Below are 27,964 nucleotides of genomic sequence, written 5' to 3' on the forward strand. Positions count from 1 at the left end.
CAAATGATCTAAAGTTACAGACCTGCAAGTTAACTAACATCTGGTTTGAATGTCATGAAATACAACACTCTTAACCTTGTTTTTTTCTTAAATACAACAGTGTATTTATAAAAGGTTTCAATCATTAACAGTTATATAAAATTTACAGATGTTCCTCTTTCACACACACGCAGATACCCAAGAATTTCCTCTGCTGGTACACGAGGTGGTGTTCGTCATCCTGGAAAGAACTTGAGATGTTTCTTCAGAAAAATCTTTATTGTACACCAACCCTGACAGGACCATTGCTGAAACTAGAGCCACAGTGAATAACGTTACATGTAGCAGGCCATTTTAAGTTAATTTTGTGGAGAAACAAAAACCATTAACCTTAGACAATGAACACCACACTCACTCACAACTTCTCTTCACAGATGTGAAAGGCTGCTACTACATCCCTGGGTGACATGTTGTGTTTAAAATGTTTCAATTAAAATCTAGACACTACACCTATTTCATTTCTTTCTTTCCTTTCCCACCTGTGTCAACCTGACAAAACAAAAAAGACAGATTTGTAAAGTATATGCTAGTTGAAGAAAGATTTAAAAGTTCTTGTAGTGTTTGATGTTACTTCAAGCTTCCACTGAAAAAACAAGACACAACTGGAGGAAATAAAAACTGTTAATACTTAGTTATAGAACATGCTTATTTAATAAATAACTTTTGTTCTGATAACCTTAAACCAAGATATTTCAAACAAACCACCAATCCTGTATATAGTTGCAAGCCTTAATGAGTAAAGTGTACTTCACAAGCACCATGGGTTTCTGGTTTAATTATTAATGGTTTGTTAGTAAAGTGTACTTCATAAACACCATTTTAAAGGACTACCAACATTTCTCAGCCTGAGTACTGTTCTAGCTCCTGGCTGTTTCTCAGTAAGCTTCTAATGTTTCATCATGCCTCATATTACAATCAAAGATTTGGAAGAATTTATTGTATGACCCTGCAATCATACAATTGAAATAATGTAGAACACTAAATGAAGTAAATATTATAATAGCGACTTTGTGTTATTTACTGTAACAATTACTTCATCTGTTGTTTATTGTAGGATGAGAAAGAATTGTTTAAAAACCTTTTACACAATTATAACTAAGTTAACACTAGACAAAAAAACATTCTATAAAGTAGGTCATACACACTGTTCACAATGTTTATAATACACGCTTGCTATCTACTGTCAATCTTTATATGTTAATGATTTACTGCCAATGTATATAATGCAGTCTGTTGCTGTCAGTTATTGCTGAGAGAATAACTGTTCAAGTCAAAACTATGAAAACAAAATTACACAACCAGATGTGAGAATGATAACACTTCATATTGTAATGACCATCTATTACACAACCAGATGTGAAAATGATAACACTTCATATTGTAATGACCATCTATTACACAACCAGATGTGAGAATGATAACACTTCATATTGTAATGACCATCTATTACACAACCAAATGTGAGAGTGATAACACTTCATATTGTAATGACCATCTATTACACAACCAGATGTCAAAATGATAACACTTCATATTGTAATGACCATCTATTACACAACCAGATGTGAGAATGATAACACTTCGTATTGTAATGACCATCTATTCAAAGAAGAAAAATTTCATTTTATTTCATGTTTTCAACTTCTCATTTCACATCCATTGATGGTTTCTCCCCAGTTTGTGTCAGTGATAAAAACAATACATCACATAGTTTCACATAAAAGATATTAATCACTAAATGATTTGGAAAAAACACAATTCTGATGTTTTGTGTTTAACAGAATGCTGATGTTTACTAATCATTTGCAAATATTCCTGACAATACATCTTACGGTTTCAGAATTATACCAGAAATTACTGTATAGCTTCACAGATACAGAGTTGGTCCAGTCAACTAATGCATTAAACTGGTTTTTCTAAGCCATGTTTAAAGAAAGTCAAACAAGTGTTCTAGTTAAGAAACATTTGGATGCCTTAAAGGAAAACATATCACCACATCTGGTCAATAACCAGAAGTCTTAAAATAATAAAGTTCGTACATCAGAATCTCTACTTATATATAAGACACATAAAAATATACTGTTAGTGTTGCAAGCAACTATTAATTACTGCAGAGACTTTCTGTATACCTCATATAGAAAACAAGGTGCATCACCTCATTCTTGTTGGTTGACTCGCACAAAATGATACAATATAATACTGGTAGTAAGTCAGGGTTAAACTTGCCTTTTATCACAACACAACAATAACAGTTTACTTTTTCTGCTTTGCAGGTCAGAAAACATGGTTGAAACTTTTAATGTAAGAAGCTGAGCTCCAGTTAACTTAAAAACTGTTTTCACTTCTCTACATCAGAACATTTCACTAACAATATATCTGGCTCAATACTATGCTTCACAAGTGTAAACACAAGAGAACTCAGAACAATGCATCACCAGTGAATATTTTAAAACCAGTTATTATTTAACTTGTGTCATTACAAGAGTAAGCATAAAGTGGGTGACACCAAATAATAAGGTTTGATGTTTCTAAATACAAATTTTAACCCCTCATTTGCAGACGAAAAGAACAGATTTAATTTTACTGAATTAGAAATTATTTTTAATAAAATGTAATCATGTTTCTAAAACAAGAAAAAATAAAAATGAATTGATGACATGAAAAATAAAGATGGATTTAAATTTGGGATCCAGATAATGCCTTTAAGAACCAACTGATCCAGATGTGATGTCTTCTCTGTTGAATGGCTTTACTAATTACATTGTTATATTCTTCAAATTCAAATTAAATAAACACAAAACAATAATCTTTCTCTCTTAACTATCTGTTCCGTTCCAACAGCATTCAAATTTGTCAAATATACTGTCATTTTTATATAAACTACAGAATTTGGACTGAAGATACTCGTGTATATGATAGCATGATAGGTTTGGTATCCATGTTCAAGTCCCACACTTTCACAGACAAATAATCTACAGAGATCATGTAGTGCCCATTGTGACTAAACTTCACATTTGAAACACAAGATATAATTTCTGAAAAGAAACTTCTACTGGTGGGAACTTCTGGTTCTTCAAATACTGAAACACATCAAATAGTAACAACCACTTTAAAATAACTCTTTAAAAGCTGCAAAACATTATTCAGCTTGAGTTTAAATTGCTCCTAATAAAGAACTACATGAGGCATGATATACAAGTGTTTTAATTATGAGAAACAGTAAAGATAACAGTCAATAAAACACTATATGAGGAACAGTAAAGAACTGACACTATACTTTCATTCTGAATGGTTATCACATAGTGCTGACGATCTCATGTCACAAACTGTCACAGATCCTTTGCTACTACTATACACAAATGTATGACACTGAAATGGGTGGAACTCTGTCAATACAACTTCAGTTAATTCTTACTTGTATGTTGGTTTAATATCTTCCAGAACGTTAAGTGAAATCACAAAATACTTTATACTTTTTATTAAGTTACAAAATATCAACATGATTTTATAACATAAGCAATAACTATTAATGAACTACTAATAGTTTGAGAGACACTTCTATTACCTGTAATTTTTCATGTCTACTTTTGTTATCAAATATCCTGAGGTACCTTTTTACATGTTGCATTCTTTACAGGAACATTATTTTTGATACAACATGAAAACGTAGTAATGAAACTTAGAGTTATATAAAACACAACATTTTAAGTTGTTCTTTTGTCATACTTATTTTTTACGTTCTTTCTTTAACAGAAGAATAAAACCAAGTTTGGAAAAATTACTGAATGTTTTTAATATTTCAGGTTTAGCTAGACAAGAACAGTATCCCCTCAACGATGTATATTTCTGATTCACTTGGTCAGGGATGGTATTCCTTGAACCACATAAAACACAGTCTCAGTCACAATATCACAAACAAAATTACCTACTTGGATGATATACAAAATAAGCTCAGAAACAGTTATCTTTCAAACACACAGCTTGCATACAACTCGCATACGTTCAACACACAGCTTGCATACAGTTCAAATACATTCAACAAACAAGTTACATATAGCTCACATATGTTGAGTGCATGCATCAACATAGAACAGACATAAAGAAATACTGATGCTTTGATCTGTTATTTCTAAATGCCACAAATTAATTCTCAAGTCATCAGTTGAGAGGTAAGTTTTTGGTTGCTATTTAATGAAATGGAATTAATATGATACAATTGGGCATTTCCAAATATTCTCCTGGGACTTGCTTCAACCATCAGCTCAAGGGGTTTCACTATTGGTACTGCAGCGTCACGAAAAAATAAGAATCTTTTACCTATCTATTCTTGTCTTTCAGTTTGTACCCATCAATTGTCTTGTCCCTTTCAGAGACTTTCCACAACTTGATGGTTTTCTCTTAAATATAAGTCACATATCTGCAAAGATTATTCATAAACAAAACATTATATAAAAAAAACAAAAAACATACCAATTCATCTAGTAACATTTCATCTGGTGGTCATTACTTTGTCTTTAGCTATAGAACCATAATTGACTACATGGTGGTACAGAATTTATTTTCCATTTCTGCTGTGATTGGTTATTTTAAATGTCTGAATAACCAAAATCATCACATGAACAGTTGAGAAACTGACTGTTCTATTACACAGTTAAATTAAGAGACATTTCACTACACAGTTACAGTTGAATTTAATAACTCTAACATGACTAAGAAACTTAATATTTTAATGACCAAAAATTCAGAGAAATATTGTGTTCACCACTAATGACCAAAAACTGACCATTAGTTGAAAGCAAGAAATGGGAAGGATTCTTGGGTTTAAGTCATCTTACCTTGTTAACATTCTCTTCGATATCTTTAAGTTGTCAAATTCTGCTTCATGTATTTGGAAAGTACTGTAGAAACTGTACTTAACCATTCTATGTAGTGCCTCTTTGAATTGACAAAGAAATACACAGTTCAAATATCTTACTGAACACCATTCAAGTGGTTTCTTTATTGATGATATAAGAAACTAAGGCACCAAATTCCAATATTAACATAACATTTTGTCTTGGTTTGCTGTTAAAATCTACACACTTGAGTGAAATTGATATACACACACACACAAAACATACCATCAGATTGTTGCTAATATTTTGATGTCTTAATTTATAGGAAAAATATAATTAAAGTTTATTTTACTATAAGTACTACAAGGTCTAATTGATCATTGAAGATAACACATCTTTAGTTAATTAATCTACTGATAAATTTATAAGTACATAAAAAATTCAGCATCAATTATTCTCAAATATAATTCTTAAACCAACAAAATCTTTCAAAAAGTAGACACAAGTCTAGCAAATTATTATTTATGTTTCTAATAAAGTATGGTATATATTTTCTCGTATTCTTTTGGGCTAATCATGTAAGAGTTGTGCCAATATGAAAGTTAGACATCACTAAAAAGTTGACAATAAAACTACACTCCACACACGTTCTAACTACATATCAGAAACCTTATTTTATCTTCGAATCCCTCTGAAAGATGACAACTCTTCCTCCTTTGACTCGTCACAAGTAGCTCTCCAATGTGATTGAATTCAATACAGAATACAACATCAGCCGGAAAGTAAAACACCTAGTAGGAACTACCAAACTACATGAACAGCAAATAGCAGAAAACTTGACATAAACGATCGGCATGTATAATAATAATTATCGCTTATAAGCAAATTCAATAACACATCTATGAGGGTCATGGTGTTTCAGTGTATTCTTGTGATTCTATTATAGATTTTAAATCAATTTCTGTTAAAACATTCTTGTCAACGTTGACAAAACTTTCCGTTCTCACAGAATCATCTGCATCAATCTTCTCAATCAAAGTTTGGATTTCACTAAAATCGTCATAACAAACAACTTCTCCAGTCTCCGCCATTATCAAGAATAAGTCCACAGTTTTAAAAACACTTTATTACGCATTCATCTTTTACGCATTCGATTGAATGTCTTAAAAATGCAACTGCAACTAACACGTCAATTTTCATGGTCATTTCAAATGCTCTCTTACAGTCCTCCATGTTTTTAACAATATGTTGAAGCATCAGTTTTCGGTATTTCAATTTTATATATTGTATAATTCCATTATCTAGTGTAGAACTGATGTTGTACATAGAGGTGGAAAGACTAAAGAACATTTGAAAGTTGAGCTTTTGGGTGACAAGTTGCATTATCTAGAAAAAGTAGAATATTCCTATTTTCTTGTTCCACTTTTTTGTTTAAATTGTTCAAAAATTCCTTGAATATAACACTTGTCATCCACACTTTATTATTCGCTTTCCATTCCACAGGAAGTTGATTCATCCTTAAATTTTTGAAATAACGCGGATTTTCACCTATTACCCATCGTAAATTTTCCATAAATTTTAAAATTAGGGAAAATAGGAATTTATTTTTTCGAGAAAATTGTTTAAAGAGTAGAATTTTGCACTTAAAAGACAAATATATTTCTACAAATCATGAATCTAATTTAACTGCAAAAATAATGAGAGCATAAAAAAGAACAGTATATATTTAACCAATATTTACTGTAACAAAATGTCCAAGAATTTATTAATATTTAAACAAATTATTAATTAAACAAGAAATTATTAGTACTTAAAGAAATTATTAAATAAATAAGAAATTAATATTTAATCAAAAACATTTTTACCGCTTTAGTTTCTGTTTGGCTCGACATGGCCAGGTGGGTTAAGGCATTCGATTCGTAATCTGAGGGTCGTGGGTTCAAATCCCCGTCGCAGCAAACATGCTGGCCCTTTCAGCCGTGGGGACGTTATAATGTGACGGTAAATTCCACTATTCGTTGGTAAAAGAGTAGTTCACAAGTTGGCGGTGGGTGGTGATGACTAGCTGCCTTCCTTCTAGTCTTACACTGCTAAATTAGAGAAGGCTAACGCAGATAGCCCTCGAGTAGTTTTGCGCGAAATTCAAAACAAATCAATCAAATCATAGTTACAATCTTTTGAAGAGCACATTACGAACCAAACTTTATAAAAAAAAAACTTTTTTGACGTTGCATTATTTAAAGTTTTGTTAAGTGGATTTAACACCATACAATTCTAGGATTATTTATAACACTGAAGCTAAACTGTTCCAGATAAACAAATATTCTAAGCCTTCTAGACGTTTGGTAGGTTTCAGATAAATAATTATCCTAAGCCTTCTAGATTTTTAAAATATTTCCGATAAACAATTGTCCTAAGCCTTTTAGATGTTTGGAAGACTTTAGGTAAATAATTATCTTGAAGCGTCTAGATGTTTAGTAGATAAAATTCTGGGTATTTCTATTATTTCTGAACTACCACAAGAGTGTTCACAACACTTTTAAAAATATATATAAAGTCACTGGAACAGAATAATAGAAATGCGAAACACTGCACTCACATAGGAAACGTTCATAAGTAAATAACGACTTTTTCGAAGCACGTGATAATAGAGAAACAGTGTTTAATATATATAATATCTCTGTTATTTGGTAGCTGACATTGAGTAACTTATCGTTGGTTGGTTGATTTAATCCAGCGTGTGTCGCTTATAAGGTGTCTTAATTGTCTGCTGTTTCAACTGTATTCAGAGCAAGTTTCGCAACCACCAAAGCAGCATGGAAAAAGGACTTCTGTCTGATTTCCCTCTACGACTTCAACTTTGAAAAAAACTACCGAAACTACTCGGAACGTCAACCAGGCATTCAACCATGAAACTGTTACTGAACGTACAGTCCAGCGTTGGTTCCAAAGGTTTCGACAGGGAGATGAAAGTCTTGAAGACCACGAAGGTCGTAGAAGGAAGCCATCCTTAGATGAAAACACATTGAGGGAAGCAGTTGAGACAGACCCTCGCACAACAGTACGTGAGCTTGCAGAAAAAATAGGCACAAGCAAATCAAGCATTGCCAACTACCTAAGTGCGATTGGAAAGACGAAGTTGGATAAGTGAGTTCTGCATGAGCTGACTGAAGATCAATAAAATAGGCGTTATGAAACCTGTCAAGGATGACGCAATAAAAATTGGACGAATTGGGAATCTACCTTATTTCCCCGACCTTTTCCCTACAGATTTTCATGTTTTGAACAATAAACGCCTTCAAAACCTTGCAACTGCAGAAGAATCCTTCAGGGAGTTCATTGACCATAGAAACTCTGACTTTTACAACAGGGGTTTAAACAGCATTGGTAAAAGTGTGTTGAAGCAAATGGTGCTTACTTTGATTAAAGCACGTTTTACAGCACTTGTTTATACTTTTTCAAACTTCGCACATCAAAAACTACATTTATTCTGAACAAACTAATATTTGAAATGTACTTAAACACTATTCTTTTTATTCACGGAAAATTCTCTTGGTAATAAAATCTAAACTTTAAGTACAGATGTCGTGGTGAAGTTCTTGAAGTGGAACGAAAATATATTAGTTTATAGCTGCAAAATTAACAACTGACAGATATTAAGTTTGAAACTCAAAAAAGGCAACCCGCAAACATATATATATATATATTCAAACGATATTTTCCTTCAGAATCTCTAATAATACAAATATCTAGACCACAAAAATGTGATAAGATCACTAAACCTAAAGGGTGGAAGAGCCTTGAGAAATCATTATACATACGAGCTACAGTTGGTGTTGTAATAACAAAATATCGCGTATTTTAAATGTAATTTTCTTTCAGTTACTCAGTTTAGAGAAAAAGAATTGATATAAAAATCAAATTTTATATTAAGTTAGATAACTAGTTAGAATAAGTTATTTTAGTTCAGAGGCGCTGCTGGTATGAAATTAACTTCGCTGTTATTAAAGCTCCATACAAGAAGTCTTGCAAAAAGTAACTCTACGTAACAAACGTCAAACTGATGAAGAAGTCAGCCGTTCCACTTACCGGAGTAAGTTCGTTATCTCAACTCTGTATTTGGAGTTATAAAGTCGTTTTTACTCTGATTGGAAAGATTTTTCCAATCAAAAGATGATTCAATTAAAATATTAAAAACCTCTAGGCGCGATACACAATAATCATATTAATATTTATCAAATTTGGTGATTTAAACAGGTCGTATCCAGCGACCTGTTTAGAAATTTCTCAAAAATAAAATTTAAATAATTAAATAAGACAACGCTACAAATCCTACCGTTTTGGTTGTTGTTGTTTACACATCTAAACTTGTGTATTTATTATTCTACGGGTTCTTCTCAAGTTAACGGTTACCAAAAGTTTGGTATCTATAATGTAATAACAAGCACTAGATTTCACGTTCTATCCTAATGCTAGACAGCTAAAAGATCATTATATGACACACGTTATTTTTTAGTTTTAGTTACAGACCTATTAGGTCCAAAATGTTAACAATTACTGACAGACTTCATAGTGTAGTTTAAATTAGAGACCTAGCAGATCCAAAATGATATTTGTACTGTACACCTCTTTACTATCTATTAAATTTTTCCACCTTGGTATTGCTTAAAATTCTATTTTTTTTCTTTCCTATCTTTATTTATCAGGTATATTGTGGATCCCACTGTCTATCGAGTGGTGCCTGACCAGGCTTACTCCCTCTTTAGAATCCATATTGTCTATTTTGTGATTGTTCTATGTTAATTACCTTTCTGCCTTCCTACCACAGATATGCTGTACAATTCCTGATAACGCCATGTATTGAATGATAGATTCCTTCAACGAGGTAGCTGTTCTTTTCAAAACAGGGTAACGTGGTCCCCCATTACACTGTCCCCTGTGATGCGATCCTACAGACTTCCAACGCGTTCCCATTTCTTCTAGTGGAGTATGGAAGGCCTTACTACTTACCAGTTCCTAGCCACTAGAGTGGTGGGTCTGTCTTCGTGAGTGATGAATGATGTCACTTAATTGAGAATGTGGTGATAGCATTCTGCAGGTGTCACTGGCGTATAGTACTTCCTACTGCGGATTTAATATTCAGTTCCAGGTTTTAGTTGAAGTACTCCACCACGTCATATATATTATTCTAGTTTGCCCCCTCAGGCTTAGATGTTCCTCCTCCAGATGCACATTCCCAATGGATCCAGTGTTAGTTAGAAATGGCTCACATGTATTCTGGCCAACATCTCTTTTCTTACCACATACTGGGTAACATATCTCCACTGCCACTACGTGTTAAACTATTTATGGTCCCTCTTTCTACTATCTCCTGGATATCAGTACAGATGGATCAGGTGTAGGTTGGAGATGTATGCATCACTTTTTACCATTACCACAAACAGGAAATACCATACCCACTGTCATCAGGCTTGAACTGGTGATGTCGTCCTGCTGGGACTTTCCACCTTTTTACCGTTTCCTGAATGTCGGTTCCCAATAGATCTGGTGTTGGTTGTATTGAAAATGCACACAAGTGGAAACGGATTATGATACGGAAGTTCATCTTCTCTACCAATTCTCGTTTCAAAATGAAGAGAAAGATTACCCTCTGCCTACTGATGAACAATTCTACAAACCTCCTGGTGTTGGATGATGTCGAACTACCATTGTCATATGTCACACTCTGGAATCCATTCATCAGTGGTACATGTACATATTCTGAGATTCCTTGATGTTTTTCTGCCTTTTATGTTCATAACACAGTCATGAAAGAGTAACGAATATATTTGGATCAGATGTGGTCTCTCGTTGAGGTATGACGTTTCTTTCTCTTGGTTTCACACATCCTGGTATCAGTTTGGGCACTTCCTAAAAGAGATTTCTTTTATCAGTCATCCACTAGTTCAATGTTGAATTACACCTACTTTGAAAGAGGAAGTGATATATTGTATCGAAAGTTAGCAATTTCCTGATCTGAAGATATGTTGCTTACATAATACTTACTTTCCCACGTACTTTACACCCAGTCTCCTTGCTACTAATTATATGTGGTCTTCTGACTAACCTCAAAATATATTAACAAGTACAAATGTGAAGAGGGCACCGGTTCCGATAGGGATTGTGTTACGTTCCTATTGGCGGAGAGCTGCTGTAGGGTTATATCCATATAGATATGTAGAATAAGGAGGGAAAAGGCTAGTGGCAAGAGGGCAATGCTAGTCGATGAAAGCTGTTTTGTGAGAGGAGGTAAGTATCTATCAAAAATACATTTTCATTGAAGGAAATTGTTACCTTGCACACTTTACAAGAAACATTATTATGTTCTCTGGGCAAAGGCACTGGTTTCTATTAGTTCAATCTGAATAATAGGAGTTGGTTAACTCACTCCTCTCAGGTCCAGTATAACGTGATTATTAGAGCACTCGATTCACTATCTGCGAATATCTTCAACGAACATCCTTGTTATTTCAGTCTTTGTAATGTGGGGATTAATCCAACTTTTTGTTGGTAAAACAGTAGTCCAGTGGGTGGTATTTACCAACTTCCTGAGAATCTTGGTTTCGAATATCTTCAACGAACATCCTTGTTATTTCAATCTTTGTAATGTGGAGATTAACCCAACTTTTTGTTGGTAAAACAGTAGTCTAGTGGGTGGTATTTACTAGCTTCCTTCCCTCTAGTTTACCGCTTTCTAGATTAATTAGGTTCAATCCTTACAGACCTCAAGAAGTATAATTAAACTTTATAGGGTTGTTGAAAAAAGTAGTCGAAAATTTACGAAAACAAAACTGTGGACAGGAGTTTAATATGTGTATAAGCTTTTAAATCTTTGTTAAAACAATACTGTGTTGCATTTAGTGCTAGTCTATTATTCACTTACTAAAGGCAACTCGCTCAAAATTTCTTACAAGCTCAAACTGATTTCGAGAAAACTAATAAAGAAAAATAGGCTTAGTTCCTGTCAAACGCTGAATAACAGTTTATCGTGATTTATTTATTAATACTAGCATCGATAATTCACGTATAGGATTAGCTTGTCTCACGCAAAATACTGTTAGGCCTTTTCCCAAATTTGCGTTATTTCCTTACTTTGTTTAATTATCCAAGTAGGCTTATTTCTTTCTAAAACATCAATTATTAATTCTTGTCTCTACCGTTTTTTTTATGAGCGTCATCATGTCAGTACTAATGTCAGTAAAAAAAATAACAAAAAACTGATATTAGGTTTAACTATATGAAAGTGAGTAATTTTTTTAACATTTAAATTATAAAATACAAGCTTTTAAAGTGGAAATGCTTTTGTGTCTTCACTTTTCTGAAGTCCAGTTTGCACATTTTTACTTTAGCAATATGTTTCTAAATTTATTTTAACTAAAAACAATAACTTGACACTCCAATAATTAATAAGTATTTGTTCAAAAACTTTTAATAATAAAAAGGTTTGTTTTGCCATCTACATTAATATCTCGTGTCATTACAGTAATTTAAAAAAAGCAACTTCTTAAGCCTGCCTTGTAACTGTATAGTACTACCTTGAAGCATTATTAAAAGTAGTTATAGAAACCATTTCGAGAGATGTTTGTAGTACGTGCTCTTATTTATAGTTTGAATAAAACAATTAAGTCCTATTCGTAATATATACAATAATCTGAAGAACTTTTAGAAGTATTTTTTTTATTTTAAAATATGGACAATGGGCAGGTGAGCTAGTGATGCTTAGAATGGCGTTACGAACGACAAAGCAAAATGTTTTTACTTTTATTATTGAAGGCAAATTAAAATAATTAAACCAATTTCGAATTTTATGGGATTTACATTAGTATTTTACTGAGAAATAACTGGGTGAATATTTACAGAAATATGTACCTGTTGATGACATAATCTTGTCGAAACGTTGTACATTTGTAACAAAGTTTTCTTAAGCATACAAGCCGTCTCTAAGCTTTTATTTTCTGAAAAGTGGATTCCCAGTTATCAAATACGGAAGATGTCTGGTGTACGCTAAGACAAAGCTAGTATTTCTGAAACCATGGAAAATAATACGCTATGGCTGATGAGGCTATAGTCAGTCATTTAAAAAAATATATGAATTTCAATGAAGAAAATTCAGTTTAACGACGAGTATAGTTAATATATAAGATCGCATCCACACACCTTTTATTACAATAGTTCCTTGTGTGATAAATTACTACTGACTTTATTTATTTATCTGTAACTTTCGTTAGTGCCCACACTACATATTTGTTGACTTTTTCTCTAGCAATTAGGCCTAGCTGCGATCATGATATACTAGACACCATTACAAAATAACGAACACAATACAAAAAACTGTTATTACCATTGTCTTTCACTCCTACACTCTTACTAGAGATTCTGCCAAAGTCAAGTTTATTTTCAAGTTTGACACCACTTATCTGAAATATGCGGGTGTTAAACTTCGTGGTGTTACAAAACTACGAATTCATGTTTTTCGAGGCTAAACTAAAGTGTGTCCCGCATAACTGATAATGCAAAAGTCAAATAAAAATAACACTAATATGTGTAAAGCCAAATCTCCAAGTACGTAAGACGGTCATAAATCTTCAAAATACGGATCTCTAAAAATCGCGTTCTTTATAAATATTGGCAAAAACAGATGTTAGAAGTATGAACAGAGCCTGTAAAGTCATGAAGAATAGAATATTAATGGATGTCGGATTTCCGTGGAAATTTATCGCTTTAGCAAACGATTACTATCCAAAATGTGAAGATTACTAGAGAGGACGCTGAAGTGAAAATGGAGAGGCTTCCATTACAAGCGTCATCGGAACAACTGTGGAGACAACCGCTGACGTATCGTTCGTCGAAATAGAAGCCACCGCAGTGGCTCATCCGTACAATCTCAGTGTCAATCGTCAATGTTCCACTGTCCAGAGCACACCCCCTTACAATCATGGACTCTCCTGTATCCCCTGGGGAGTAAAACGAAAAATGGTGTTTAACCTCTACCAATATTTAGTTAACGTGCACCAAACGTTTAGCTCTTTCATAGCATAATTGTCAAAGCTAACATATACGAACAACATCTCGTAACACCGTAGTATTCAGCTAACAAATAATAATGATTTTTATATCCTGTGTTCTCAGGTATGCCAGAAATAAATTTATTTTGATGGGACAAATATCCGTGATAAAATTTTGTCAAAGTAAAACAAAATAATGCCATGTCTTTTTATCACTTTTTCCATACATGCACATCAAAGTGTAAATATTATGAAATATGTATTTTCTAATAATTGAATTGTGCTTATATAATATAAAGGAATTACAATATAAACATTGTGCACTTTTATCTTAAAGGTGATTACACCTTTTAAATAAGACCAAAATTGTCTTCACAAACGTATTTCACTTTTAAAACAAGTTTTCCACTGTGTGTCATTCCTGTGATTCAAGTGCTTATAAAATGCAACGACATGATACAAAATTGAAATCGTATATTGTTAGATTGTTGTCGCCCAATGAAAATGGCTCAAACTAAAGAACCGACTTTCGTTATGTATTGATAGTCAAGTTTTGTGCATCTGTTTCGTTTCGTATTTTTGTATAATTTCAAATGTGCGGTTTAATCTATGTAGTTTGTAGGCCTATTAAATCCATAACCGTGCATGTAATACTTGGTCAACAACGAGCTCTAACAATACACCAATTAGCAATCGCCATAGCTTGAATAAAATGTAATCCAAGAGTGACAATCTCATTGGTCAGGCAGATTCCTCCACCTGCCCTACGGGTTCTGACATTCCTGGTCATTCTTCATCAGCTTATCGCTTAAAGTTTATTCAATTCGTGTACAGGATACTCACCGTATTTTCCAGATAATTTAATGCACGATGTGGCTGGAAAAAGTCCATTTCGATGTTTCCGCCCCGCCAAGCAGGGAGACTCCAGCACGTCTGTAGTGTAGTTATTGTGAAAGGGATCTTCACACGCAGGGTTGTCGCCCTCTATCGAAACGCACTTGAAGCAATCTAAGGCTTCAACGTCTTGAGATAGAAATACAACGAATAATACATAAAAGTCCAACCTATAACATTACTATGTGCAGCTAGCATATAAACCTTCATCAGATATTAAGCGTAATCACCATAACGTTACATTGTAAAACGTAACTGACAGATTTAGACCTCCTCACGTAACAATATTGTATTCGGGCACGTTATTTATAGATGATAAATCAGAAATCGTTAATTTTCCGACCTATTTGATATCCCATTTTCTTCCTAGAGTGCGTATTCAAGAAAACGTCAGAGCTGAGCTCTCTTTACAGAAAGTTGAGAACCTGGAGTTGTGGATCTGCCATTTATCTGCTTAACAAATTTGATTATTTTTATGGTTCTTGTGAAATTATTAAACATTTGTTCATTCTGTCTCAACGGACCTAAAATTCTAATACATGTTTTTTTACCTCAACGTTAATACTAAGTTAATATTGTATCATTTTTGCTGCATACAAGACAAATTACTTTGATAACACCGTTGAAATTTCTTGAAAATTTGTATCCTAAGCCTAGTAAGTGGAATAACTGATTTCCTTCCAAATACGAATTGCCATCTACAGAGCTAAACAATTTCGCGTGGTAATGAAAAAAGCGGGGCTTAATAAGATAATAACATTGTGTTAGCAGGTCATGTAAGCAGGGCTTAATAAGATAATAACATTGTGTTAGAAAGTTTTGTAAGCGGGCTTTAGGGATGATGCTTGAAGGTTACAAAAATTACCACATTTAATAACGAGCCAATAGATAACGAATACTTAAATGTTTTCACTTTATATAAACATTTTCCCCGACTTTTCTGCTGTTACAGCGCCTCTAGAAACATTGTTTTTTAAATCGTAAAAAAAGTTTCCTATACGAAGGTGTGCCTCACCTTCACACGCCCAACAAAACAGGATCTAAGTATCCGATAAAGCTGATAATATACTCCATTTTATTATTTTTCAGTTTATTTATTGAAACAATAGAAAATACATACAATTACAATGTTTAATATTTTCATGTCAAAATTACACATGACATGATAAAAATTAGAGTAGTTTAAAGGTGACATGCACGTGCCTAATAATGGTCTCATTTTGTTTAAGATAATTTTTGCACATCATTGTATTCTTAAAGACAGTTTGGATGGATGACTACATCACGCGCCTCTAGGGTGTCTTCCAGTATATCTGATCTGTTCGCAGGTTTTAACTTTTCATGTTCCTCCACCCTGTTTAATGGTAACATGAACAAACTAGATACAAATAGTAACACAAACATCTAGATACAAATACTTACTAATACAAACGAAGTAGACACATGGTAGTGTAATACATGGATAAATAGCTAGAGTAATACATAAAATACAGAATTACAGAGTGTAATACTTGGGTGAACAGTTAGGGTAACAAATAAAATGCAGAATCACAGAGTGTAATAGTTAGACGAAGAGTTAGAGTAACACATATAATACAGGTTTGTAGAGTGCAATACTTCGAGGAAATCTCAAAGTATCACATAAAATAGAGAATCATTGAGTGTAATACTTCGATTAACAACTAGAGTACCACATAAAATACAGAGTCATAGAATGTAATACTTGCATGAATCGCTAGAGTAACACATAAAACACAGAATTACAGTGTAAAATACTTGGGCGAAGAGTTAGAGTAACACACAAAATAGAGAATTATAGAGTGTAAAACTTGGATGAACAGCTAGAGTAACACATAAAATACAAAATTATAGAGTGTAATACTCTGGTGAAGAGTTAGAGTAAAGCATAAAATCCAGAATTATACAGTGTAATACTTCGATGAACAGCTAGAGTAACACATATAATACAGAATTACCGAGTGCAATACTTGGATGAAAAGCAAGACTAACATACAAAATACAGAATTACAGAGTGTAAAACCAGGATGAACAGTTCGAGTAACACAAAAAATACAGAATCATCGTGTAATACTTGGATGAACAGTTAGAGTAAATCATAAAATACGAAATTACAAAGTTCAATTGTTGGATGAAGAATTAGAGTAAGGTATAAAATACAGTATTCTAGAATATAATACTTGGGTTAATATGTAAAGTAACACATAAAATACAGAATCAAAGAGTGTAATGCTTGGACGACCAGTTAGAGTAACAGATAAAATACAGAATTAGAGAATGTAATACACCCTTGTGCAAATTAATTGAAACAAATGGTCATTTTACAATATTGGGATATATTACGAAATTTTGAGGAACATTACGTCATTCGAAATTGCTTTAGAAGGACAAGGAGACCAGTCAAAAAGCAACTTCTTACCAACTCAATGAAGAAAAAAACGGTATCCATGGGGTCTGAAATACAAGAACTGGATGCAAGAACAATGGTGGAAGGTGTTATTCAGTGACGAGATTCAGTTCTTCGTACAGGGTCAAAGAAGTCTGCATGTTCGCAGATCTCCAGGTGAGAAACTTCGAGAATCTCACATCAATCAGTTTGTAAAACATCCCTTGAAGAAGATGTTTTGGGGCTTTTTCAGCTACTATGGCGTCGGAGGCTTACATATCGTGGAAGGTATGATGCGAGGACCACAGTACATCGAAGTTTTGCAGAGAAGAGTCGTTCCAGAATTGAAAAAGAAATTTCCAGATGGATCTGGCATTTTTCAGCAAGATCTGACTCCGTGCCACACATCGAAACTTGTGAAGAATTTTATGACTATAACACGAATAAAGGTGCTGGACTGGCCTGGAAACACTCTGGACTTAAATCCTATTGAAATTCTTTGGGTGATTTGTAAAGAAAGACTTCGGGGAAAAGACCGTACTACGAAAGATAAGCTAATTGAGGCCACAATTGAGGTGTGGTACCGCGATCCAAAAATTAGTAAAGATTGCAGTCAACTCGTGGACTTGATGCCAAAGCGGATTAATGAACTTCTGAAAAATAAAGGCGGTCATATCACGTATTAATTTGTGAGTAATTTTTGAATTATCAGAAATAAAACGCATAAAATTGAAAATAATCATAATTTTCTGTCTTGTTTCAATTAATTTGCACAAGAATGTACTTCGATGAACAGTTACAGTAACACATAAACTACTGAATTATATAATGTAATACTTGGGTGAACAGTTAGAGTAACACATAAAATTCAGAATTACAGAGTGAAAAACTTGGATGAACAGTTTCGGGATCTCCAAAGCCTGTATTGTGACACTTCAGACTTTACGTGACCTAAATGCGTATAGTTTCAACATTTACATTTGTATTGTAAACTCATATAGTTTGAGTTTCTTCATGACATGAGCTCGCGTAGTTTTAATTTTTACGTGACCTAAACACGTATAGTTTCAGTTTTTACGTGACCTCTGTCTGTAGAGTTTGTATTTATGTGACCTAAACGTGTATAGTTTCAGCGCCTGGAGGAACTAAGCCTAACGTTTTATAACATATATCAGTGTCTTCTTAAATAACAATGAAAAATGAGAAAACAATGGAATGTTTTATGAAGATTAAGTGTTTAAAGTAGGAAATCGTTCCTTACCTAACAAGAGAAACATTGTCATCAAAACGATGTAGAAATATACATTCCGAAACTGGATGTGATGATCTGCCATAGCACTGGTGATCTTTAGCTTGAAACAAACAAATGAAAATAAGACTGTATTTCAGAAAATATCCTTTCTGAGTAATTACTTATCTAGTTAAACATGAACGGCAACGAGATTATATTGTGATTTCTAATATCATGTTCATAGAATAACTGGATACAAAGTTATATTGTGAATATGTAATATCATATTCGCCCCTAGCGGACAAGGGTTTGTCTGCAGAAACTGGGTTTCGATACCCGTGGTGGGCAGAGCACAGATAACCTATTGTGTAGTTTTGTCCTTAATTCCAAACAAACAAACAAACAAGATATCAAATTCATAGAATATCCGTGAAAGATATTATATCGTGAAAATGTATATCTTATTAACGGAATCTCTGGGTAAGGTTATTTTACGAATATATAATATGCACGAGATAGTAGTGTGAATATCATATTAACAGAATCTCTGGGTACGAGATTATAGCGTAAATATGTAATTTCCTTTTATACTGAGAGTATGGTGTATAGAACTTTCTTTATATCTTTGTTACTACTTGTTGTATGGGAACTTTCTTTGTATCACTGGTACTTGTGTTTGTGTTTTCGTATAGCAAAGCCACATCAAGCGATCTGCCGTGTACACCGAGGGAAATTGAACCCCTAATTTTAGCGTTGAAAAGTCGAAGAATTACCGCTGTACCAGAGGGGAACATCACTGATACTACCAGCTGTATGGGACTTGTTTTAGTACCACTGGTACTACATGCTATATGGTACTATCTTGGTATGATTGATACTGCTAGTTTTATGGCACTTTCGTAGTATCATTTACACTACTAGAGTGGACCTATTAGAGTATATGCTAAATTATTGTCGGTTAGGACAACTAAGTAACAGAACTAGTACTTCAGGACTTCTACTAAAGAAGTAAAATAAAATGTATAGACAACTAAGTAACAGAACTAGTACTTCAGGACTTCTACTAAAGAAGTAAAATAAAGTGTATAGACAACTATGTAATACAGATAGTACTTCAGGGCTTCTACTAAAGAAGTAAAATAAAGTGTATAGACAATTACGTAATACAGCTAGTACTTCAGGGCTTCTACTAAAGAAGTAAAATAAAGTGTATAGACAACTATGTAATACAGATAGCACTTCAGGGCTTCTACTAAAGAAGTAAAATAAAGTGTATAGACAACTAAGTAACAGAATTAGTACTTCAGGACTTCTACTAAAGAAGTAAAATAAAGTGTATAGACAACTAAGTAACAGAACTAGTACTTCAGGACTTCTACTAAAGAAGTAAAATAAAGTGTATAGACAACTAAGTAACAGAACTAGTACTTCAGGACTTCTACTAAAGAAGTAAAATAAAGTGTATAGACAACTAAGTAGCACAGCCTGTTCTTCAGGACTTCTACTAAAGAAGTAAAATAAAGTGTATAGACAACTAAGTAGCACAGCCTGTTCTTCAGGACTTCTACTAAAGAAGTAAAATAAAGTGTATAGACAACTATGTAATACAGATAGTACTTCAGTGTATACTATTTCTTTTAATTACTGATCATTTATTTTTACAGTCTTTGTTAATACCGTCTTTTAGAAATGAACAAGAAAATGAATATAATAAATATAATTTTCTTTCAAGTTACAAATATGCGAAAAAATTAATGACCACGATACAAAGGTCCAAAGCTATTACTATCCGATACAAAATTCAGGCAAAAAGCAAAGACACTGCAAATAGATAATCAGTTGATGGTTTTACAGATTTGAAACTGAGGATTTAACCTGAAAATAGTTTGTAAAATACGCTTTTTTGTCGTTTCAGGAGAAGTTTCCGATGTTGCTCAGAGTTACTGATAGGGTGAGACGACTTAAACTCCATTTTTGCATCCTTTCTTCTGAGGTTTATTCGAAATGTGTTAGTGGCGACATCTGTCTTACCATATTTGCAGAATGTACTTTGGACACGAAAGTATGATCAAGATTCTAGTTAACCAGAGGTTTATCTTCCACTAACAAAAGTAATTTATTTCTCTTTTAAATCTTTAGTTTAAAAAACAACACTTAGTTTACACGTAGGAAAACTAGGATTAATAAGTCTGTTCTACAGTCATATATCACTAGGATTAATAAGTCTGTTCTACAGTCATATATTACTAGGATTAATAAGTCTGTTCTACAGCCATATATTACTAGGATAAATAAGTCTGTTCTACAATCATATATCACTAGGATTAATAAGTCTGTTCTACAGTCATATATTACTAGGATAAATAAGTCTGTTCTACAATCATATATTATTAGGATAAATAAGTCTGTTCTACAATCATATATTACTAGGATTAATAAGTCTGTTCTATAGTCATATATTACTAGGATTAATAAGTCTGTTCTACACTCATATATTTTTGTAAAAACGGCTGATTTGGGTTAAGAAACTTTTTATGTAGAGGAGCGAACGACGTTTCGACCTTCTTCGGTCATCGTCAGGTTTACAAAGAAAGAAAGAGGTAACTGACTGATAGCTGACCACATATTTGAAAGCGGTTGTGTAATTGAGTGTAGGAATGTAGAGGGCGTGCTTAGATGTTGAATATATTATTAATATAGGTATAAAGGTGTTCCTTTGTATTGGTTTATTTTGGGCTTGAGTTGTTGTATAAGTAGGGCTTCTTTAATTTTGCATATAGTATAGACCTTAGTTTTGTGCCTAGTTTTTGAGTAAATTTGGTATTAACTGGAATGTCACATTTTTTACTAGTTTTTACCAAATGTTGGTTATTTTTCTGCTGATGTAGTGAATACATGGTATGCAGCAGTATATGGTTTCGTGATTTTGTAAATCGTGGGATATATTTACTTTTGTTAGTTGCTTTTATCTAGGTGTGTGCGTATAATGTTTTCTACGTTTGTGGAAGAAACTTATTGATGTTGATGAAGTATTGTTTTATTTTGTTGAATTCGTCGTTAAATTTATCTGGTGAGCATAGTTTTATGGCTGTGTTTATTTGGTTTCTTAGTTAATGTTGGGATGTATAGAGTTAATGTGATTCAAAAAATTGAAAGAAAAAAACAACCGAAAACAACCAACAGAAAGAAGCCAACTTCGACAATTCTATTGATATCCAACAGTCAAACTTCCCAGAAAAAAATTAAAAATTTATGTTTTCCAGAAACACCGAAAAACAACATCTTAAACAATTTTTTCAAAAAATTTTCTCACAAAACTGTCAATATAATTTCACAAAACAGAAAGCTAAAAAACAACCTTACAAAAAGAGACATGAATTCCATTAAAAACCTAAAACAAGACAAAAACATAAAAATTCTAAAAGCTTTGTTTTGGAATTTCGCACAAAGCTACTCGAGGGCTATCCGTGCTAGCCGTCCCTAATTTAGCAGTGTAAGACCAGAGGGAAGGCAGCTAGTCATCACCACCCACCACCAACTTGTGAACTACTCTTTTACCAACGAATAGTGGAATCTACCGTTACATTATAACGTCTCCACGGCTGGAAGGGCGAGCATGTTTGGCGCGACGGGGATGCGAACCCGCGACCCTCAGATCACGAGTCGCACGCCTTAACGCGCTTGGCCATGCCGGGCCAGTTCTAAAAGCAGATAAAGGAAACACTATAGTCATAATGAACACAATAAATAGATCCGAAAAAATGAAGAACATCCTATCAGACACTAACAAAATTAAAACAGTACACACAAAACGCAACTAAACAAAATACTATTAAAAATGAAAAAAGCCAACACAGTTTCAAAAATATTTTATTCCCACCTACGCAAAACCGAATCACGCACACCACAAATATACGGCATCCCCAAACCTCATAAACCAGATTGTCCATTACGGCCAATAATGTCCACATATGAATTGTTTAATTACAATCTTGATAAATACATAGCATGGGCATTCTCCAAATATGTAACATCAGCCAGCTCATTCATCAAAGATTTTTAATTTCAAGTCTAATCTTAATCAACAATTAGAAAAAAAATATTTGATAAAGTTTATTTCTTTGAGGTTGAGCAGTCGAAGATATCTTATGTTTTCTTCCCTTGAAAATATCCGCTAATTGTAACCCTGTATCTGAATAGCTGTTTTCCTAAGTGTTCTGACAGCTGCACAAAAGGAAGTCTGTGAAATCCTTTCCTTGTGACTACATATAAAACCTATCATCGATTGGTACCTTTCTCTCACGTGAAGCACATTAAAAGGAGAACTATCTATATGGTTCGAGAATACAGGTTCACGTGCTTAGGCACAGTGGGAACTGTCGAGTACGTTTTTTTTTGTGTGTGAAATTTCTTTATAAGCGGGTAATCTTACTTTTACATAAGTTAAAAGGCCTGGCATGGCCTAGCGCGTTAAGGCGTGCACTTCGTAATCTGAAGGTCGCGGGTTCGCGCCCGAGTCGCGCCAAACATGCTCGCCCTCTCAGCCGTGGGGGCGTTATAATGTGACGGTCAATCCCACTATTCGTTGGTAAAAGAGTAGCCCAAGAGTTGGCGGTGGGTGGTGATGACTAGCTGCCTTCCCTCTGGTCTTACACTGCTAAATTAGGGACGGCTAGCACAGATAGCCCTCGAGTAGCTTTGTGCGAAATTCCAAAACAAACAAACAAACATAAGTTAAATTATAAACCTGACACAATCAGAGACTCCATTTATCCGGGCGTTTGCCTAGGGAGGTTTTAATTATCAAAACTACAAACCTGTGGGAGTGGGGTGTACTTATATAAGAATGTAATTTAAAAACAACTACTGCAATCAGATCCCATAAAAGTAATAAACTCTTGTAACAAAATTTTAATTTAACATTATAACTTTTGATTCAAAGTTGTAAACATGTGATATAAGTTTATGTACACTGGACTGACGGTTATATACATTTCACTTTAACTATAAACAATAAATATTTAGAAGATAAAAATTTGGCTTTAAATGTTAAAGAGAATAAATTTTGCTTTTACAAAAACGTGGTTGTAGATCTAGTTACGTTATATTAATTTTAACAAAATGGATGGAAAACATTTTCTGTACTTAATAAAATAATATATTTAACATCACTACCTCTATTTTAGACACACATTGTTGCTGTTTCTGTTAATATTACTATAGTATGATGATAATTGGTATTATTGTGGTAGCCACACGTTGTTGATGTTTCTGTTAACAATACTATAGTGTCATGACAATCAGTATTAATGTGGTAATGAAACGTTGTTAGTGTTTCTGTTAACAATACTATACTGTCATGACAATCAGTATTAATGTGGTAGCCACACGTTGTTGGTGTTTCTGTTAACAATACTATATTGTCATGACAATTGGTATTAATGTGGTAACCACACGTTGTTGGTATTTCTGTTAACAATACTATATTGTCATGACAATCAGTGTTAATGTGGTAGTCACACATTGTTGGTGTTTCTGTTAATATTACTATAGTATGATGATAATCGGTATTTTTGTGGTAGCCACACGTTGTTGATGTTTCTGTTAACAATACTATAGTGTAATAACAATCGGTATTATTGTGGTAGTCACATATTGTTGGTGTTTCTGTTAACATTATTATAGTGTAATAACAATCGGTATTATTGTGGTAGTCACACATTGTTGGTGTTTCTGTTAACAATACTATATTGTCATGACAATCGGTATTAATGTGGTAGCCACACATTGTTGGTGTTTCTGTTAACAATACTATATTGTCATGATAATCGGTATTAATGTGGTAGCCATACGTTGTTGATGTTTCTGTTAACAATACTATAGTGTCATGACAATCAGTATTAATGTGGTAGTGAAACGTTGTTAGTGTTTCTGTTAACAATACTATATTGTCATGACAATCGGTATTAATGTGGTAGCCACACGTTGTTGGTGTTTCTGTTAACAATACTATATTGTCATGACAATCAGTATTAATGCGGTAGCCACACGTTGTTGATGTTTCTGTTAACAATATTATAGTGTCATGACAATCAGTATTAATGTGGTAGCCACACGTTGTTGGTATTTCTGTTAACAATACTATAGTGTGATGAGAATTCGATATTTACTTTTAACACAATACCTGCAGTCATTCTATAGATACTGGTAATAAAATATATCTAATAATTCCTATAGAAGTATATCTTAAGAATTCATAGACATAGATAAAGTAATATGTTCAAGAATCGCCTATACATCAGTTACTACATGTTTTCATTAATTTCAAAGACATTACTAAATGTTTTGAACTCCCATATGTATTGGGAAGAAAATCTCTTTAAAACTTTCATACACTCCGGTAAAACAGTATTCCAACAATTCTATCAATACTGATAAAACAATATTTCCACAAATTATCGTCAGTGAATCAGATAATAGCTTCAAGCGGATTCATCCTTTATTTTCAAAGCCTCCTGGCCAACTTGTCTAACAATTACGTATCGTCAAGTTTTATTGTCAAGGACTTCAGGATTTATATGCCTATTTAAGACAGTGTCTGAGCCTGAGAAAAGAGATTTTAGAAAGTTTTGAGACAGACTTTCGCTTTTGTTTTATTATTATTATTATTAATATATACAGTTGATATTTTTTTCTTTTATCTAACGTAGCGAGAAACTCTACTCTCATTGGGGTTAAGACTAGAAACTGAAATATTTTAAATTTCATGGCTTTCTGAAAATATAAACCGGGTAATATACATAATAAATACTCAACAACAGGATTAAATATCCGTTTTATAACCTCTCACACAACTCAGAGTGCAACAGGTGTTCTAGAGTCATCATGGTCGTACTCACAACCCGATACGTTAACTGTCAGGCCACGCACAGTTTCGAGTTCGATGAATAATTGTTAGTTTTTTTAAAGGTACTGCATAAGCTATTAGGTATAACGTGTTTCAGTTATTATTTTAAAAAACGTAAATGAAAATTACGTTAGTGACGAAACTTGTAGTTCCAAGAAAGATAGATTGTGGTATCACTCTGGTCCTGAAATTTGGGCAGGGACGTGAAACAAAACTGAAACAACTGTTACCAAAACTTCTTTAGGAAGTTTGTATCATAACCTATTACCAAACTATTATCAGGTAATTTATATATATTATATCTTTGATCATTTCACTCGACTTTCCAATGTTATGGTCCAATTCTTTAATTACTTAAGTTCAGGTCGAGGGAACAGGACCCCACGCACATTTGGAATTATTATTTTTCAAACTTGAATATCAATTTTTGGTTTAACATACGTAGACAGAATTATTGTGCTAGTACAAGGCAACACAATGGGCTGTCTTCCCTCTGGCGGGGGGTCCATCAGGTTCTAATATTGTACTGGGTAGACTCTGCGAAATGAACTTCTCTGGAGGAAAAGTCGAAAACAGTTAACAAAAATAAAGATAGTTTAGCTGCGTACATCACGCCTGTGTTTTATTCCCTGATCTCTGTTGTATCCGTCGAACTGCCAATGTAGTAGTAAGAACGTTCCCACTTAAAAAACATCCACACTCTTTGTTTCCACTTACTGTGGGTGAAAATAAATTCCTTAAAGCTTGACGGTTTTTATTTCTATTAATTTGTTTCGCTTTTTAAACACAAAAGAGCCTCACATAAACAGTACGTATTGTCGTTAGGTTTCATTTTTTTATCTGTAGTTTTTTAGTACAGTATCTCTCAGACCTTCCTTTGTCTCAACCTAATTTCCATTTTTTACATATAAAATCTACTTGTTAAGCACGGAACATTAGGGCTAATAATGGACTCTTCTACCACTACCGATCTCTGTAATTATAAAGTTTCAAGTGTTCATTTTTATGTCCACCAGTTCTGTATCTACACCTAATTTTTACCACTATTACTTTGAATAATAAGGTCCAGTTTAACGCAAGGTTTCATTAATGTTGTCATTTCGATACGCAAGGCATATTTTCCTCGCTAACCAGCTAACGCCGTATATAATCTTTGAATTATCTTTTAACCATATTGATTTTGTAAGACGACCCCTTAATACAATACCTTAACGTGTTCAGTATATTTACAACTTTTAAAAGTAAACAGTTTATAAAAAATACATACATAGATGTTTTAAACTGTAGTAAGAATCTTCAAACGATGAAAATATTATCAAAGTGCTTGGTTTTCGCGTGAGATTCCAACAAATGTGGCTCATTTTACCCTGTGAAATACCCAAAACGTGTTATATAATTAAGGAAGCTGTGAAAGAATCTTGCAGAGTCTTGGTTAAGTACAAAAGTCTGAGTCCCGTGTACCGCCATAAGCTGCTTAGAAATATCCTATTAAAACCAAATAAACTTGGTATCTGTGGGGTTGGCTAACTTTTATCTATGGGTAAGAAATCAAAACTTTGTTCTAACAACCCGGTGAAACGAAGGACACTAAATATGTCTTCACAACAAAGTGTAACGTTGAACAATGTTATTTTGCCGCCACGAAACCTTCAGAATCGTTGTCTAACGAAATGCTAACCCTTGTTTCAACTGCTACAGATTGACAAAGTCAATGTTACAAAAAAACGAAAAGAAAATTTAGATTAGCACATCCTATTAAGTTTCTAACTAAAAATCTACATTTAAAAAAAGTTGATAGAAAGCATGTAAGAACAAAAAAAGATCGAACATTCTAAATAATTTCATGTTCAACCGTTCAGTAAAACTGGTCACGGTATAAACATGAAACTCTCTTAGTATTTCGAATACAAGCACTTTGTTTCTCGTGACGTAATCAGATCTAGGTGTGTATACGTGTAACACCAAAACATAATTTAACAAAAGCATGCCACCATCATGTGGAAGGACCTATCCAAGATACAAATTCGACCGAGATGAAATTATCTCTTAGTCCATCACATTTTAAGACCGAAACCAGCGACGCGTTAAATATGGCCACCAATTCACGTATATTCCAAAAGCGAGAAATATAGATGTCTTTTATGAAATTATCACAAAGTAACTTTAAAATCAAAAGTTCAGGTGTTGTTGGACATTCAAGGACAGTGGTTATTAGTTTAATAGAAACAATCCTTTTTGTATGTAATTTCTATCATGTAAATCCTACCTTTCACTGTATTCTTTCTAGTACACCTGTATCTAGGCCCATCCGCCCGTATACTTGTTTGATTTTCTTAAGTCTGTCGCTATAGTAACCAACAACGACGTGCTGGCAGAGAGAGATACACGTGTTCTCAACGGTTTTCAAACGAATTACTTCGTATTTTATTCCTACCTTTAGCTGCATTTCGTTTCTCTTTTCTTCTGTGACTTTATGGAAACAAAATCACCGACTAATTCAGTTCAGTTGAACGTATACTCCTCTTCTTGCTGGTTGAAATGACTTTACGTCGTTTAGCAATAAGAAAACAATATAAGTGGCGTCCTCTGTTGTCTAATCTTGACTTCATT

The 27,964-nt window shown here is 33.5% G+C and overlaps 2 protein-coding genes across 43 annotated transcripts in view; one reads left to right on the top strand and one right to left on the bottom strand.

Moving 5' to 3' along the window:
* LOC143257319 (uncharacterized) overlaps positions 1 to 1,045 on the top strand; it is a 32,225-nt gene extending 31,180 nt beyond the window's left edge. For 17 of the 41 annotated variants that reach the window (XR_013031793.1, XM_076515814.1, XM_076515783.1 and 14 more), the window contains one exon: positions 174 to 1,045. Coding sequence is in view for 17 of the 41 variants with exons in the window: in XM_076515783.1 (XP_076371898.1) it covers positions 174 to 308 (135 nt within the window). In the remaining 24 variants the exon portion in view is untranslated. Of the gene's footprint in view, positions 1 to 148 lie in introns of all 41 variants that reach the window. The other 24 variants (XR_013031788.1, XR_013031797.1, XR_013031785.1 and 21 more) reach the window with 13 other exon arrangements.
* Positions 1,046 to 12,341: 11,296 nt separating this feature from the next.
* On the bottom strand, positions 12,342 to 27,942 carry LOC143257321 (uncharacterized). 2 transcript variants are annotated; one of them, XM_076515820.1, is made up of 4 exons: positions 27,621 to 27,747; positions 18,478 to 18,568; positions 14,762 to 14,941; positions 12,342 to 13,867 (listed from the first exon to the last, which is right to left on the bottom strand). In XM_076515820.1, exons 2-4 carry the CDS (start codon positions 18,548 to 18,550, stop codon positions 13,635 to 13,637), a joined length of 486 nt encoding a protein of 161 aa, XP_076371935.1. In that variant the 5' UTR covers positions 18,551 to 18,568; positions 27,621 to 27,747; the 3' UTR covers positions 12,342 to 13,634. The 2 variants fall into 2 exon arrangements, with proteins under 2 accessions (XP_076371935.1, XP_076371934.1); XM_076515819.1 differs by lacking the exon at positions 27,621 to 27,747 and adding an exon at positions 27,789 to 27,942 and having other exon boundaries at positions 12,343 to 13,867.
* Between the last annotated feature and the right edge of the window lie 22 nt (positions 27,943 to 27,964).

This window comes from Tachypleus tridentatus, chromosome 7 (assembly GCF_004210375.1).
Source record: "Tachypleus tridentatus isolate NWPU-2018 chromosome 7, ASM421037v1, whole genome shotgun sequence".
Lineage (NCBI taxonomy): Eukaryota > Metazoa > Arthropoda > Merostomata > Xiphosura > Limulidae > Tachypleus > Tachypleus tridentatus.